This window comes from Pimephales promelas, chromosome 25 (assembly GCF_988280905.1).
Source record: "Pimephales promelas chromosome 25, fPimPro1.hap1.1, whole genome shotgun sequence".
Taxonomy (NCBI): domain Eukaryota; kingdom Metazoa; phylum Chordata; class Actinopteri; order Cypriniformes; family Leuciscidae; genus Pimephales; species Pimephales promelas.
Window position 1 is genome coordinate 14,956,609 of NC_142793.1, and position 18,289 is coordinate 14,974,897.

General features: G+C 37.6%; 1 protein-coding gene across 4 annotated transcripts in view; it reads right to left on the reverse strand.

Annotated features, from left to right (window-relative positions):
- The window catches only part of ntrk3a (neurotrophic tyrosine kinase, receptor, type 3a), a 219,439-nt gene that overhangs the window by 13,429 nt on the left and 187,721 nt on the right, over positions 1-18,289 (reverse strand). For all 4 annotated transcript variants that reach the window (XM_039647923.2, XM_039647921.2, XM_089127992.1 and 1 more), the window contains exons 13-15: positions 14,008-14,138; positions 9,406-9,578; positions 7,400-7,643 (exon numbers count right to left, since the gene is read on the reverse strand). In XM_039647923.2, coding sequence (XP_039503857.2) covers positions 7,400-7,643; positions 9,406-9,578; positions 14,008-14,138 — 548 coding nt within the window. The remainder of the gene's footprint in view (positions 1-7,399; positions 7,644-9,405; positions 9,579-14,007; positions 14,139-18,289) is intronic.

The window sequence follows — 18,289 nt, forward strand, 5'->3', positions numbered from 1 at the left end:
CTGGTCCAGAAGCACTTCTTGTTTCAGTTTTTTTTAAACTACATAAAATCTGGGATAAAATACAACCAGCAGGACATAAAACTGAATCAAAAAGTTAAACAAACATCTTTAAGATGTTTTCTTGTGAAATAAAAACTGAAACAAGTTACAAACTGAAACAGGAAGTGTTTCTGGACCAGTGTTGTTTACATCTTGCAAAATGGTCTATACTAAAATGAGTTTCTTTTTCGCAGCTTAGCTTGTGCTTCAATGCTTTAGCACGCAGCATGGGTGCATTGGTTGATAAATTTCTACCAGTTAATTCGTGTCTATCGGTACATCTTCCACCCCTACGTACAATAGAGCTTTGACATGGAAAACTGAGAAACCTGGAGGAAGGGAAAACAAATGTATACATTAAGGGTTTTTGACAGCTCCAAATCATCAAAGGCCATAAATAAAGTCTCCCTCCAGGCCTTCCAAATGTTAAGCGAGATATTAATCGATTAAAACAACAAGACATTAATCATCTCTGCCCTGGGCCCGGCACCGGACTGGATTGGTTTAGAATCTATTTCCTCTTCGTGTCTGTTGCTTGTGTTAATTACAGCCATGCCAGGACAACTGAGAGTGAGGTTTCAATGGCAGTTGCGTGGTTATTGCGGCTTTCAACTCGTAAGTGGCGACTGCGTATTAATTACAAGGCTCATTAGTGGTTTGCTCACATGGGGGTCAGGCTATTGACTGTGTGCAGGAATACAAAGCAGTCTACGGCGCACTGTATCCACAACTGCCTATTTTATTTCTTTGTAAAACACTTAATGTGCTTTTATTTTTTATCATAAATGCATTTAGGTGCAAAATAGTTGTGTGTTAAAAATAATCAGAAGAAAAACAACTATAAATGAGAGTATGGTAAAATGTTCTTTGGCTCTCATCCCACATTGCTTTGTCAAGAGTGTATCCTTGGCAACAGGAAGTGTCTCTAAGCTCTGAGCACAACAACGACAATTTAAGAATTAGGAAAACGTCACAGTTTTCGATGCTTGACGATGAATAAATCGCTGTTTATCAATAATCAACAAAAAATCTTAGCTTGCACATCCGCGTAGCTCACAACTCATTTCAATTTGCAAACGGCAAATGACTCAGAATAATGAGTGCAAAAATATGAACGTCTTTCTGATTAGGAAACTATAGAGGCAATGAGATGTACTATAATTAAAGTCTGGGAGGTTTTTTTTTTCCTGTGTAATGTCTTTAATGTAGGGAACGATAAGGCAGTAGAAGGCTGTGTATGTTAATCAGCTACGCTTCTGTGATTCTCATTCGCAGCCAGTTCCTCACAGAGGAGGAAGCTGTCCCACAGGCTCCAGTGATGTGTGGCAAATATCCCTCCCCTCGCTGGCTCGCTCTTTCCCTCCCGCCTCTGCCCTTTAGGAGGTGTAAGCAATATGCCAGTCCTGCTGCGGTCAAACAACACTCCTCTTGTTCCGTGAGATGGAGTTCAGGGTACTACTGGGCCGCTGCTAACGCTCCCCATGCGTGGGCAGGAACTGCTCCCTATGGCCATACTGAGCTGCTCGCCTGGCTAACTCAGCCCACTTATGCGTTAGCGTACAACATCCTTGCCAGGAAAAGTCAGCCAGGGATGAAGGTAATGAAGGTATGATCACCATCATGGACATAGATAGAGGAGAGAGAGACAGAACAATGTTTAAAGAGCTTGAAACAGTCAAATATGCCGCTAACCGTGTTAGCCGCAATGCTGACGACTTTCTGCTGCCATGCCAGGTCTTTTCCCCCACAGCCTCATTAGAAATTATATAGAAAATAGCTTATGAAAACACAAGTCACAAGCTAAAAAGGGTCAAATGAAAGATTTATTTTATTTTTGTTTTCAATAAGCCTTTGATTAAAAAGCTGAGAGCTTAGTCTATTAGCTTAGCATACCGCTAACTGCTTAAAGCTGCAATAGGTAACTTTTGTAAACTTTTTTTTTTTTTTTTTTTTTACATATTTTTTAAAACTGTCATGTCAGGTTTGACTAGTCAAGACTGTTTTCCAAAAATGTCTTCTGTCTGTAAACATGAAATGGACTGTCTTTATAAAATATCTTCTTATTAAACGATCAATACACTTACAAAGATCACAATGCTTCGTTTTTGCATGTAGGGACCCAAATTATGTTACTGTGTTAGTGTGGGGCTATTTTGAGCCTTGTTAGTGGTATTAACTAGCAATTTATACTTATCAAATGCCCCCATTACTAGCATTATGCGCTAAACAGTTTTTAGAGATAAAACTCTTTACATTCTTTTATCATGAAAGCAAATCTCAGAGAACGGTTGACTAACACTCTCAGAAGAAAAGGAAAAGCTGTCACTGGGGCTGTACCTTTTCAAAAGGTAAACTTTTGTCCATTTTAGGTCCTAATATGTACATTTTAGGTGCTAATATGTACATTTAAGGTGCTAACATGTACAATATGTACATTTTAGGTTATATGTACATTTCAGGTGCCAATATGTACAATATGTACACATTTTAGGTGCTAATATGTACATTTTAGGTGTTAATATGTACATGTTAGGTGCTAATATGTATAATATGTACATTTTAGGTGCTAATATGTACATAGGTGTTAATATGTACATTCTAGGTGCTAATATGTACATTTTAAGTGTTACTATGTACATTTTAAGTGTTAATATGTACATTTTTGGTGCTAATATGTACCATTAAGGTACCAACATGCACCCTTTAGGTACAAAACTGTACCTTTTTAAAAAGGTACAGCCCCAGTGACAGCTTTTGTACCATTTTTTCTGAGAGTGTAGATATCAATGTTTCATTAGACCAAAGGTTCATTTTGCGCCGGAGTTCTGCTTTAAATACAGAATACCATACTAGCATATAATTATTTTTATACTATTACACCTTTATTTTTTTTATTCGGTGGTGGAAACAAGGTTCCACTTAATTTTTCTTTAAAAAAGTAAGTGAAACAGTATGCTAAATTGCATGAATTCATAATTGATAAGTAAAAGACATCACACTGGAAATGTGAAGGTGTAATGTAATTGAGATTCAGTTTGCTCTGTTTTATACTGCAATGTAGAGAAAAGTGCACTAAATAGACTACAGTATGCAGAATGCTAGTCCAAACACATACATATTTAGTGTCTTTGTTTAGTGAAACTATTTGTGCTTGAGTGTTTGGGAAATTGAATCGATTGTATTAATTGAACTTCCATTCATCTGAATAGCTCCCCCCATCTCATCTGAGGTGGAACGACGACACTGCAGACGCATGTAAATCAGTCTGCGGGGCTTCGTTGAGATCGGAATGAGAACTGGCAGGGTGGTGACAAAAATGCCAACGCAATCTGAAAGGGCACTGATGAAAGGCAACACAATTAGCGACTGGAGGGGGGAAGAATCATAGACGAGGAGGATGGGAATCACATAGCGGTAATTAATGCATATTAAAATCAATAGCATGTTTGTTTCAATGAACAGCTGACGAGAGATGATGTCATTAAATGAGTTAAAGAGCGTTGCGGAAATAGACATGCGGTTGGAATTTCCAACGTTTTTTTTTTTTTTTGTGTGTTGCTTAGCTAGTTTCAGAAGAGATGAACAATGTACCAAAAAAATGTGCATTAACAGATGGAAAAAGTAAGAGTCAAGGGTTTCTGTTCTGTGACTATTAAAGGGGACATTTCAGACCCAAGCATTGCAGTTCCCCTTTATATAGGCCACAAATGTATGATTTATATGTAAAAAGGAATGATTTAAAAGCATGATATGTCCCCTTTAACTCGGTTACCAATCAGTTAATGGAATATCAACCGCAATAAGTCCTTCATCCACATTATAGAACTGCCTAGCACATGGGCGGGTTTGAAGCAAGGTAACTCAGCTTTGCTTTGCCAGGTCTTGCCGGCAGGAAGTTGAGGCGTTTGGTTCCTACATCATGGCCCTCAGCACAAATTTACACTGACAAAGAAAACCTGAGCAACTTGAAATCGACCCTAGCTTCTTTTCCTTCTGCAAGTGAGATTATCCGGCACAATCATTACATGGATGAGGAAGCCAAGCTGTTGATGAATACTGACTCTAGGCTAACTGACTGCGTTCAATCCCAGGAGACCACCTTGTAGAGGTTCTTTCTGGAGAATGAACACGTCAGAATGTCACGGCTGTTGGATGCCATTTTGGTTTATATCTGCTCTGAGATGACAGGCGTATGTGCCATATTACGGTTAGGAGCTACTAAAAGAGACATTTTCAGATACTTTATACTATAACAATTTGTGGAAATCAAGGATACTCAACTCTGAATAGTGATAAAGGCTTTGTTTTCTGAAACCTAATGATATGCTTCCTGCATAGATAGCTAACTTCTAAGGCTACATGCTAAATCACATCAAAGTGTCTGATTTGAAATGCTCTACACAATGGCGCATAAACAGAATTATGCATGGCAGATTTGGCTCAAAGGAATCAGATAGAGCTTAACTATAATCCTTAAAATACATTATACACAAACAGTGGACAGAATAACCCATTTTATTTGTTCATCAATAGTATTCTGTATTGAATTAAATTACATAGATCGCATGCTGGTTATCTTAAGGCATCAATGCCAACTGCCTCGCAGACGCATAGGCTTTAAGGTTTGCTCTTACAAAACAGTCATGGTTTGGGTCACTTCCTGTTTGTTAGGAACAGTAAATTGCTGCAGAGTGCAATCAGCCATTTCACAGTGCCATTAAAATAAAATAAGCCACAGAATACATTAAGTGAGATGAGATGCAATGGTGTATTTGACATTTACTGTTAATGTAACATATTTCCTCCATTTCAATTAGGACTGATTCTATGGGAACAGCAACAGCCCGTGACTACTGAAGGACCTGCATTTCGAAATATGTTACTTTTGAGGCAAAAGTAGCTTCTGCTTATCGGTCATCGGGTTTCTTTTTTTCTTTCAGTGTGTTCAAAGAAATGTCTTGCTTCTGGTCACTTTCACATTGTCCACCTCGAGGTAAGCAAGGTTAAACATTGTTTTAAGCATGAAAAAGAGTCATTTAGAATAGATAAAAATGCGTGATTAATCGTGAGTTAATGCGATTAATTGCGATTAAATATTTTAACCGTTTGACAGCACTAATATATATATATACACTGTATATATACACTGTATATATATATATATATATATATATATATATATTAGGGCTGTGCAAAAATTAATTGTGATTAATCGCATCCAAAATAAAAGTCTGTGTTTACATAATATATTTGTGTGTGCTGTATATAATTATTTTGTATATATAAATACCTATGCATGCATGTATATATTTAAAAATTATTTGCGCTTAAATTCTGTATATATATATACATATATATATATATATATATATAATTACATAATCTAAATTATATAAATATAAATATTTTATAAATGAATAACATATTTTCTTAAATATATACATGCATGCTTGTATTTATATATACAAAATAATTATATACAGCACACACAAATATATTATGTAAACACAGACTTTTATTGTGGATGCGATTAATCGCAATTAATTTTTGCAAAAATAATAAGTTTATATTAATAATACTATATTATTATTATAGCAAAAAAAATAATTAAATAAATTGAAACCCTTAAAGGAGGTTTCGCACAAAAAGGCCACTGATAGAACAAGTACGAATGCAGATTTCACTTCAATGCCCTAAAAATGGGATTCACATTCAAAGCAGCGAGATGAACAATCACGTTCAAATCAACTTAATCTAGTCGATTGATAGAGGAGCTCTGTAAATTCCGCGTCACCTCATTCATCCTCTTGTTGAGCACTAAGTGAAGACATACATTTTAATTCATTTAGGGCCCTCATCTTGCAAATTGAGCCCTCTGTCATCTAGACCAAATCTACAGAGAGGCCCATGTCTGTGTCAGACAAAGACAAGATTTTGATTGAGGATCTTCTGTGGAAGCACAAATGGGTGCGGAGCATGTAATTGAGCCAACCAGCTCGAATGAGTCAGAATTGTCTGAATTCATACTTGAAATTTTAAGAAATAGTCCATCCAAAAATTCAAATTTCTGTAATCATTTACTCACCCTTGTGTGGTTTCAATATCTAGCAGAGTGTCCAAGCTGCTATTTTTCCTAAACTATTTTGCATGGTGCCCATTCACTTTCATAACACAGACAGCAGCTTGCACATGTTTCTAAATATCTCAGTTTCATGCAAGAATATATAAAAGGCATATGAATTTGGATTGACAGGTGAGTAAATGATCACAGAATTAACATTTTTGGTGAAGTACTGTATCACTTTAAAAATATACGCATATATATGGTTGTGAATCCACAAACTATGAATGTAAATCTACAGAATTATACTTGGAAAACATGATATTTGTGCTTTTTACATCTGAAAAGTATTTTTAAAATACCAAATAAATGGTAACATTTCATCAAGGCTTGTATTCAGAGTTCTGTCTATGATTTAGAAGTTTAATGGGGTTTGTTTGTATTCATGATAGTATCTTTAATACCAAATACCAAATATAGGGATTTGTTTAACCTTGTTCTTAATTAACACTCAGTATGACTAATCTAATGACTGTAAATAAACAATTTGACTAAGGTCTTTTAAAATAAAAGCAGCTTTCAAGTCATTCAAAATGAGTAATTACGCATCCAATTATGGGTCCATCATACGCCACAATTGACAAAGAGTTAATTTGAGTTTTGTGGATATTTGATGACTATATCAACGAGCTAGATACAGGTTCAGACTCTCTCGGAGCCGAATAATTCAAGATCGTATATAAATGTTTTTTCCACCGACTTACAATTTTTGATAGGGATGCACGATATATCAGCCAGCATATCGGTATCGGCCGATATATGTTCATTTTTGATGTTATCGTTATCGGCCTATAAGAAAATGTGGCCGATATATTAAAGCCGATAAATAGTGTATTATTCCCTTCAGCTGAGACACTTGTGTAGCACTGTTTATGTTTTTGAATTTCTTGAAATATGATTGAAATCTCTTCAAAAAAAATAAAAATAAAATATGGTTCGGTCCAACATGTGCAGCGCAAATCTGTCATATCGGCTATACAACACTATAATGAGAACATCATTATAATTGTGCGCTTGGGACATGGATTTAATTATGAGACTTTTGTATTTGTAATCAGGCTCTCAAAATTAGATAAAAATTTGGATATAAGTTTATCGGCCGATATATCGGTTATCGGCTTTCAAATAGAAAAAATTATCGGTTATCGGTATCGGCCAAAATTTTGATATCGGTGCATCCCTAATTTTTGACAAACATTTATTTTGCTCAAGCATTTATGAATACAAAACCGCTCTTACCCGATAGTAGTCAGTGCTGTAGATGTCTCTTGACATTCCGAAATCTCCAATTTTCACGAGTAGCCCGTTGCCCACCAGGCAGTTGCGTGTCGCCAGGTCACGGTGCACAAAGTGCTGAGATGCCAGGTAGACCATCCCTGATGCGATCTGAGTGGCTATGTGCAGCATCTGAGACAAACCCAGTTCACCATTAGTCTGCAGTGGCTGTCCGTCAACCAGGATCATTGCATCTGGACCATGAGCTCTGGAAGTATAAAACAGAAAGAATGAGCCAACTGATTTTAGTTCTGTCACTTTGGACCCAAAAGCTATTTGGATGCTTACAAGACACTTAAGTCCATGGGGCCCATGGGGTCAACGTTTTTCTAAAATATCTTTCTTTGTGTTCAGCAGAAGAAAGAGATTTATGTTTGTAAATGATGACAGAATGGTTATTTTTTGGTGAACTATCCCTTTTGAAAAGTAAACGAATTCTGTAGTGCATTATATAAGAATTAAAGTTACATTTATGAATGCAGAAGAAAACAAATCAATGGAAAATTAAAATAAATTAAAATAAACTAAAGCGGCTATTAAAGGCACAGCAATTATATCAACAGAGTACTTTCCTTTTCAAAGGAATCGAAAACATGCAATTTGCAACCCTGTCAATTTTTTTCTGCACTTTCATGAATCTATCGCCTATAGTGTCATTACGTATAAAGCAGTTTTGACGAAACCTGTTATCCCCTATAATCCTGCTAGCTGGAAAAAGAAAGCAATTTCTGCTCTTGCGACAGAGCCCTGTCAGAAACCATGTACACACCTTATATCCACCTTGTTCAATACCTTTGTGGAAGGTTGTAAGTAACCTATCAGTCACAGTCAGTTGGGCCCTACTGACATCCCAAATTTTACATTGTTAGGCACTTTTTAAGAAAACCATTTTGTCATCTGAACTCTCATTTAAACTAAAATATTACCTATTGCTATACATTTTTTTTATTATTTTTTTTTTTATTTTTATTTTTTTACCACAAGGCTCAACTAATCTCTGCAATTCTCCATCTGGGAAACTTTGGAGAGTCTTTGGCCACTCAAACTCTCCTCCTCACTGTGCATTAAGAACATATAGAGACTCATCCTCTTCCTGGCAGATTCATAACATCTTCAGTTGAGTGGAACTTCTTAATTATTACCATGATGATGGAAATGGGGATTTTCAATGCTTTAGCTATTTTTTTACAGCCACTTTCTATTTTGTGAAGCTCAACAATCTTTTGCTGCACATCAGAACGATGTTCTTTGGTTTTACTCATTGTGATGGATGATTAAAGGAAATTTGGCTTTGTGTTTCCTCATATTTATACTCCTGTGAAACAAACAAGTCATAGCTAGAAAATTGCATGTTTAGTCACCTTGATGTGATAAAACAAATCTAAATATTCATGAAAATATACTTCAGAGATATCTTACTCATAAAAAAAATAAAAAAAAATCTAGGGGTGCCAATAATTGTTGCCAAAGTGTTTTGGAGAAAAACATTTATTTTATAATGTGATTTTCCCACATTATGTGATGTTTTGTTTATCCTTTTGATTGAAAGATCAAAAGGATAAACAACGCATAATTTACAGCCATCTTTGATCATATTTACAAGGGGTGCCAATAATTATGACCACAACTGTACTTTTGCATCAATTACCCATACAATATCACAGTGAAGTGTTATATTTTGTCTTTATTTAAAATATTTCATAAAAAAAAAAAAGTTTTTAAAATAATTTGCCATTGTGTCATAGTCCTGGCCCACTGCAACTCCTAAGGATGATTTGGATCAAAAGACTGAAATTCCCGGAGCATGACATTGGAATTCAGTGGGTGTATAATTATGTTCAACAATGATCTGTGACCTCAATCAATAATAACTGATTCCTTTTCTATTTGAGATCGTTTTACAAGCAAAGCATAACAAATACTGCATCATGACATAATGTGTGTGTAGTCTGTTGATTTCATCCACACACCTGAGGAACTTGTTGAGGTCTCCGTGTTTCATGTACTCAAAGACCATGATAAGCGGGTCACCGTCCACACACACGCCGTAGAACTTTACGATGTGGTCGTGCTGAAGGTTGGTCAGCAGCTCGGCCTCCCGCTGGAAGTCTTTCCTCGCCGCAAGGGTTGGGTCTTTCAGGGTCTGAAGGTAGAAACAAAAGACAGACCGTTTATTGTCTAATAATCACAAAATTAGCTACTCAGATAGGCACTTGAGCATTGTGGGCAAAAAAGCCAAAATTTCAATTAAAATCCATATTTCAAAGATAAAACATTAATATTAAAGGATATCCAGGAATGAAATATGCCTTCGTTTTTTTATCAAAATTTTGGGAATGCATCAAACTCATCTGCATAGTTTTGGACTTGGAGGAACCTAATGAGTAATGAGTTTGAGATCTCTGGAGACTTTCGTATCTTTAGATTTAATCATCCGGTTGCAGTCTCCTTTGCCACTCCGAAGTCCGAACAAAGTGTTTTGCATTTTACACCGGGTGAATCTGTTGTCACTGGTGATTGTCGTTTGAACCTTTCTGGATCTGCCATCAAATTGATAAGTTTAATTATATCAAGTGCTGTGAAAAAAGGCAATAAATCTCCACCTCCAACATCCTCACAACCAATATAGACTACTAGCCAAGATTCCTTCTTTATGTGTACAGATGTGACGTTATGACTCAGTATAGCCTACTAGCAGAGACTCTTCTTTATGTGTACAGATGTGACGTAGTGACTCAATATAGCCTACTAGCCGAGACTCTTCTTTATGTGTACAGATGTGACGTAGTGACTCAATATAGCCTACTAGCAGAGACTCTTCTCTATGTGTACAGATGTGACGTAGTGACTCAATATAGTCTACAATAGCCGAGACTCTTTATGTCTACAGATGTGACGTAATGACTCAATATAGCCTACTAGCCGAGACTCTTCTTTATGTGTACAGATATGACGTAATGACTCAATATAGTCTACTAGCCGAGACTCTTCTTTATGTGTACAGATGTGACGTAATGACTCAATATAGCCTACTAGCTGAGACTCTTTATGTCTACAGATGTGACGTAATGACTCAATATAGCCTAGCCGAGACTCTTCTTTATGTCTACAGATGTGACCTAATGACTCAATATAGCCTACTAGCCGAGACTCCTTCTTTATGTCTACAGATGTGACGTAATGACTCAATATAGCCTACTAGCCGAGACTCCTTCTTTATGTGTACAGATGTGACGTAATGACTCAATATAGCTTACTAGCTGAGATTCTTCTTTATGTGTACAGATGTGACGTAATGACTCAATGTAGCCTACTAGCTGAGACTCTTTATGTCTACAGATGTGACGTAATGACTCAATATAGCCTACTAGCCGAGACTCTTCTTAATGTGTACAGATGTGACGTAATGACTCAATATAGTCTACTAGCCGAGACTCTTCTTTATGTGTACAGATGTGACGTAATGACTCAATATAGCCTACTAGCCGAGACTCTTCTTCATGTGTACAGATGTGACGTAATGACCCAATATAGCCTACTAGCCGAGACTCTTCTTTATGTATACAGATGTGGCGTAATAACTCAATATAGCCTACAAGCCAAGACTCCTTCTTTATGTGTACAGATGTGATGTAATGACTCAATGTAGCCTACTAGCCGAGACTCTTCTTTATGTGTACAGATGTGACGCAATGACTCAAAGACATGCTCGAATCTTCCGCGAAGATCCACCAGTACCAAGCAGATAACACCAGTATAAGGCAAGCAGATAGTTTTGAACACTGGCTGGTTATGAATTTTCTAAAAATATGTATTTTGTATAATTTTTAACCCCAAAAAAGCTACGGACTGCAGCTTTTATTAAGGGAGCTTAAATGAGTCAGTCAGTAATAAATAATTCAAATGAACAATTAATCAGGTTAACGGGACTAACCTCTCCAACTAATCTGTATGTAAACACATCCGTCTCCAAAGGCTTATGAATCTTCAACAATTTAAAACCAGTGGAGCATGCTGAGCTATTTTTGAAAGTATATGTAAATGCACAATCAAAATGTAGATGAGTTGAGACAAATATTATTTTGTTGACATCTAAAGTGCTTTAAATCATTCAGGTAACATCAGACAGTTAAATGCATGGACTAAACCAAGGGATGCCAATGAAGTTGCCCAAATTGACCAGTATGATGTCTCTGATTTGCGAGTGCCCTTCTTTGTCTTTCTGGAAGATTAAATAGTCGCCTGTACACATCCGTCTTTTTGTCATTTTATATCCCATCATTCACAGAAAAATAACCCCCCTTTGTGGCCTTGGCTTTGTGGCCTTGGCCGTGATATGTCAATTGGTTTCCCAGACACCCTTGCAGCCAGATGCAGCATCACGTTGTGTTTGTGAGGAATCGCTCCTTCAATTATGTTATAATTGCGTTTCACCCTCAGAGCTTGCAGTTTAATTTTAATTAGAGCTACCGTGGGTTAATCCATATCAGGAATTGCTCAGAGGTTCACGCGTTCGAGATGGATGAGGGAACCAATTCGCAGATGGCGAGGTATCTATCCCTATCCATAATGCTTTATTACCCCTGTGTTGCAAAATTGGCCACCTGCACAGGCTGGAGAGAGCAGAGGGGACGAATCCAGCACCACCTGGGGGGCTGTCACTCGTAATAAGGGTCTAGAGGTCTTGGGCATCAGGTGGAGATGAGGGAGAGCAAAGGTATGAGAGAGACGCTGGCAGCTATTTGGCCAAAATACAAGGAAAAACTTGACCTCTCTGAATATGAGTTGGAAGGCTTTCAAACAACAGCTGCTGTGATGGAGCTCCATGAAGCAGACGAAGCCAAGCATCTTCCCAGAGGAACTTTTTATTGCTGAGAGGTTGTTTCAAAGCTAAAGAGAGTTATTTAGATTTCATTTAAGTATCAACTTTGCCTCAGACTAGACATTTCTCCAACAATTTCTACGTAGATAAGAACTACACAATTGTTGAAATACAGTGGGGGTATAGAACTATAAAATGAATGTGGGTTGTATAGTTCAAACTCATGTCTCATTAGATTCTTCAAAGAACAAACAGCATGGTTTGGTCTTGGAGGAACCTAATGAGAAGAGTTTTTTTTTTTTTAAATCTCTGCCTTTTGATTGAATATTTGAATATCTTTTTTTTTCGTCCTGAAATCAGACGATTGTAGAGTATTTTTAATGACGGTCTTGGACTGCAAAATCTACAAATTAGAAATAAAATAAAACTTAATATAATGAATGGATGAATTAGGCATTTAGATCGCTTCCATATGTACTACTGTACACCCAAAGCGCTTTACAATAATATCAGGGGATCTCTCCTCAACCACCACCAGTGTGCATCCACTTGGATGATGCGACGGTAGCCACAGTGCAACGGTGCCAGTGGGTTCAGGAGGTCTCCCATCCAAGTACCAATCAGGCTCAGCCCTGCTTAGCTTCAGTGGGCAACCAGTCTTGGGCCACAGGGTGATATGGCTGCTGGCTTGTTAATAAAACAAGCATTGACCAGGTGCTTTTCTTTATAGCCATCTCAGTGTACTCTGAGTGTCAAAGTTCATTGGCTGCTCCCATGTGAATAGTCCAATTAACAAATCGGATGGAGAAATTGGCAAATGGATTAAGAAATGGATAAACATCAATTACAGTTTTTATTTAGAGCATCAATTTGGAAAGGGAGTTATTAATCTATGTCATGGTTACATTTAACTGTTTTAAACATGATTTAAATTAACAAATGTATTAATGGATTTTATTTAGATTTCATTTTAGATTCCTTAATTTTAAGTAGGTTTAGGTAGTTACATTAGGTCGGTAAGTCGATGGGTTAGGTGGTTTAGGGAGTTTAGATAGTTAGGTGGGTGGTTAAGAAGGTTTATAATATTATTTCTTAAATTATTCATAACACAATAAAGCTGATAAATCTTCAAATTATTTCCTCATGTGAAAAAAAAACTCAACAAAATACAAAGCATGTTTAACATTAATGTTTAACTTCAGCATGTCAGCATCTGTGAAACCTTAATACGTCGACATTTCTGAACCATCAGACAAACTGACGCACTTAGATCAGCACTGATCTGAAGACCACCTTCAATAGACCGCCTCAACTCACTGGACGGTGAGTTCCTTGACCTTGGTGAATAGTCCCATGTGGTAAACCATGTAAAGGCATTATCCAGGAACTGTCTGCCCACACCGATGACTCATTCCACTCTGTCTATGCCATGAAGACTAAACCACAGCACTGGAATATTTTAATACCCCCTCAAACCTTACATCAATGCCAAATATTAAACGCTATTGTAGCTGATCTCTCCTCGGAGCACGGCAGAGCTCTTTCCATCATTGATCTTAGTCAACAAATCCTCCACCACCAAGACGTCTACCGCTCGTTCCCTGAAAGTAACCCTGCTCGAGCGGGCACAGGAGGATCAACTTTATATGTCATTCGAGGGGGGCTGGAAAAAGGGGCTTGACCTTTCGAATGAGTCCTGTGTAACTCGAGAGCACTACGGCCCTGTTGGAATGGAGGGATCATCTCTTACCTTGACAGCCACCAGCATCTTGTCCTTAGTGGGGCTTAGGTTGTAGCACTCTGCCAGGAACACCTTCCCAAAGGCCCCTTCGCCCAGTTCCCTCTTGAGCACGATATCTCTGCGCTTAATGTGCTGTACATCTGGATGGGGAAAGAGAGAGAGCGAGAGAGATTGAAAGGATTGTGTGACAGTCTTCCTGCGGGCGGCGCTGCAAAACAGAGATTTAGAAATGTCTGAATTTCCTAAGTCTGGCTGATCAGGTAACTGTCTCGTGGCACCAAAAAAACAAGTCTTTTTGACATGTGGAGTGAAAGAAAAATGAATTAAAATAAACCAGAAGAAATTAATTAAAATGGTAAAAATTGTAAAAATGGTACAGCACATACATTTTGGGGAATAGATTTTGTATATATATATATATATATATATATATATTCAAACATTTATTATTAATATTCCAATCAATTAAAAAACACTAATCACACCAATTCCTAAATATGTCACATAGAAGGCAAATGTATTGTACATACGATTTCATTTTACATTTACATTATAATGTGAGATAATGTAACCTTAATGTTACATGTGAGGTTATGTAACATGCACTGAGGCAACCTTTTGATGTAATTTTGTTTTTCAGCATTAATGCATTGATTATTTATTATGTACATTTCCGCAAAATACGCACACATTTGCATTGTTTTACACCAAATTCTTTGTGCGAGCTCCCATTGGTAGCCTCAGTATGAAATGATCTAAACACAAGAGATCAGGTGGATTTGCCACTGAAACAGAGATGAATGAAGTCGCGCTTGGTCCACTGGGCAGGGTAATGGAGCAGATACCAGTATGCTGCCGGTTCATGTCCCCGCAGAGGCTTACTGAGGCTCTGCCCTTGAGAGAGGAATGTAACCTCCAACACCCTAATAAATATCACCTCAACATTAAAGACGGCAGGTGATAATCTGTAGATCATCTCCTGTCTGATTTTGATGTACAGATAATCACTGGATGTTATATAGAAATTGATATATATAATGGGTCACTATGAGAAATAAAACAACCGCAAAACTTTTTAGAAACTTCTCGGCAGAACGCAAAATAATTTAAATATATCTTTTCCTCCCATCCCTTTTTTTTCCCCCACCATAATGCGTAACATTTCCCAAAGTTGATGACCCATTTACAATACGAATAGAAACGTCAAGATGAGCAGATTTAAACATGGCTACCGAAGCGCAAGTCGCCATGATGCAAGGCAGCCTGAGCGGGTCTTTAATCTCTGTACCTTCCACCTGTTTCCATTCCCAGCTCCCAGTCTGCTGCGAGGCAGCGAGCTCCATATGGCTGACCGAGACGGCATCTGGTATTTACTCCAAACAGGAGTTTTGGATAAGCCACCGTCCAATATCAACACTTACTGCCCAGTAAGTTACAAGTCATTCTATTTTTTTTGTTTCACCAGCAGAAAGGCTAATTTTATGTTGAAAAACAAATATTGATGAATGGACAGCACTCAAGCATAGCCTTTTAATCAACCCTGTATCACACGAAATACATTCTGAGGAAACTATTTTGCAAATCGCAATTACGTTACATGCCAACATATAAGCAGTGCTATTACGTTGGTCCTTAACCTAATATGTCTCATTGTTAATACGTAGGTTTAATACGTTATTTTCAAAGATATGAAACGTACGTTTTTGTACGTTTGGATAGATGCTAAAACGTATAATATGGACGTATTTTCAACATTTAAACGTAACCTTATTACGTTTTTACAGCTACAAACGTTAACTATTTACGTATATTTCATATCATAACGATATCTGTATACTTTCACTTTTAAAGATAAATGTAACAAGACCCCTTAATCCTACTCCAAAAACCTAAACATATTTATTTATACAGAATATAAAAAGGATAATGGACAGAGATGTGTAGTTAAATGAGTTTTAGCATTAAAATATATTTTGAGCCACTAATCCTACTCCTTCCCCTAAACCTAACCATAACCATTCCTTAAAAGTAACCTTTTAATACAAAAGCAGGCAAACTGCATGTTCTTCGTCTAAGCAGAGCACCTAATCAGCAGAGACATATTAGGAATAATTTCATCAGGGCTGCCGAGCCAATTGCACTTTGTGGCAGGCATCCAACGACGACGTTAAATATTTCAGCACATTCGACTGTACGAGTCTCCGTCGCAGAAGGTGTTTTTCACAATGGCATCGGTGGAGATTAAGACAAAGGACGGAGAACACATGCATTACTTCCAAACTAATTAAAAAGCATTTATTTAATCAGGAGAGAAAAAGACGATTGAGGTTGAGACAAAGATGGAGAGAGAGAAAGGGCTTTGTTTTCTCCATTTCCTGTCCTCCATTTTCTTGTGAGCGATAGGTTCACAATTAGCAGGTGACGGACGCACAGGGAACGTTTGCAGCTTGCAGCGCAATTAAGAAAGTTATAAATTGCGCGGGCTAATTGTCTTATTACACCAACTGTTGTGTTGTGTTCACCTCACAGGCTGCATTGTGAGAGGGCACTCAGGAGAAGAGGTTACGTCGTCTGTCTACACATAGCGAGCAGCTGGGAATACAGGACATCGACTTCATCCTAATTAGGACGTTCCCCCCCCCCCCCCCCCACCGCTTTCCTGCAGATGTTTACTTGGTGTCGCTGAAAATGACACAACAGACCAAACCAAAGCTGATTTGGGTTCAAATGCATGTAAATTGCTCCTAGAAAACAAAAACAAAAAACGGGTTTATGCTGGACTTTCCCCGAAAGCAACGCTAAATGAATCTGAGAGAGCACCTGTTTGTTTCCAGTCAGCCACAAAGTCATTTCCTCCTGCGTGATGACTTGATGCACTAACAACCATTTTGTAAATGGCTTCTTTTTAAGATACTACACTCTCTGGAGTCTGAGGGGGGGAAAAAATGTAATGAACAAACAGACCAAAATAAAAATAGTGTTGAGTACAGGGAAATGGGAAATATGGAGGATTGTTGCTGAGAACCTTTCTGTCATGACAACTCACTAATAGAGATGGATATGGCAATGCTAATGTATTTGGTCTGGGCAGAATAGATCTGCTATGTTGCCAATACCTTGCTGTGAGCATGTAAGATATGCTGATGCTGCTGCACATGTAACATACATGATTTAATCCTTGTTGCAGATCTATACAGGTGGAGCTGGGGAGGGTGGAGGGTTTCTGAAAGCACGCTGCATACTGCTAACAGCAACACCACTGGAATTTGTTTGATTTTTCGAGGCCGCTGAAGCAACAACAGCAACCAATCAGCTGTGCAATGCAGATAATGACGGGATATCGACCAAATTAGTGAAAGACCTACAGACCTGAGATAAGACTGTAGACCTGTATAAGCCTGCACCATCTAGACTATCATGACAGAACTAGGTATGTGTTGAATATAAATGAATATAAATCCGATCTTCGATTCCTGCACAACAGTATAAATATAAATATATTAGTGCTGTCAAACGATTAAAATATTTTATCGCGATTAATCGCATTAAAGGAGAACTCTGGCGCAAAATGAACCTTTGGTCTAACAAAACATTGATACCTAGTTGACCGTTATCTGAGATTTATTTTCATGATAATCGAATGTAAAGAGTTTTATCTCTAAAAACTGATTAGCGTACAATGCTAGGAATGGGGGCATTTATTAAGTAAAAAGAAATCCGCTAGTTTATACCACTAACAAGGCTCAAAATAGCCCCACACTAACACAGTAACATAATGAGAGTCCATACATGCAAAACGAAGCATTGAGAACTTTGTAAGAGTACAGACCGTTTAATAAGAAGATACTTTATAAAGACAGTTCACTTCGCGAATACAGATAGGAGCCATCTTGGAAAACAGTCATGACAAGTCAAACCACGAACGTCGTGCTGAGTGATCTGAACTGTATGAAGTTCAGCGAATTTCTGAACTGTATGAACGGCGTTCGGGGATCGACTTATCGAGACTATTTTCTAAGATGGCTCCTGTCTGTATACACGAAGTGAACTGTCTTTATAAAGTTTCTGTCTGTACACTTACAAATGTATGGACCCACGGTTTCAGAGGGTATTTACACCTGATGATCAGATCTATTTTTTCAAAATCCTAATTTTTAAATAACCAATCTATGCAATAATCTGACTCATACATTGTGGTAACATTTGGATAAATTATTTCCCATATATTATTATTTGTTCTGAGACTTACCCGAGTCTATTACATTTGGGGGGGGGGGGGGAATAGATTTAT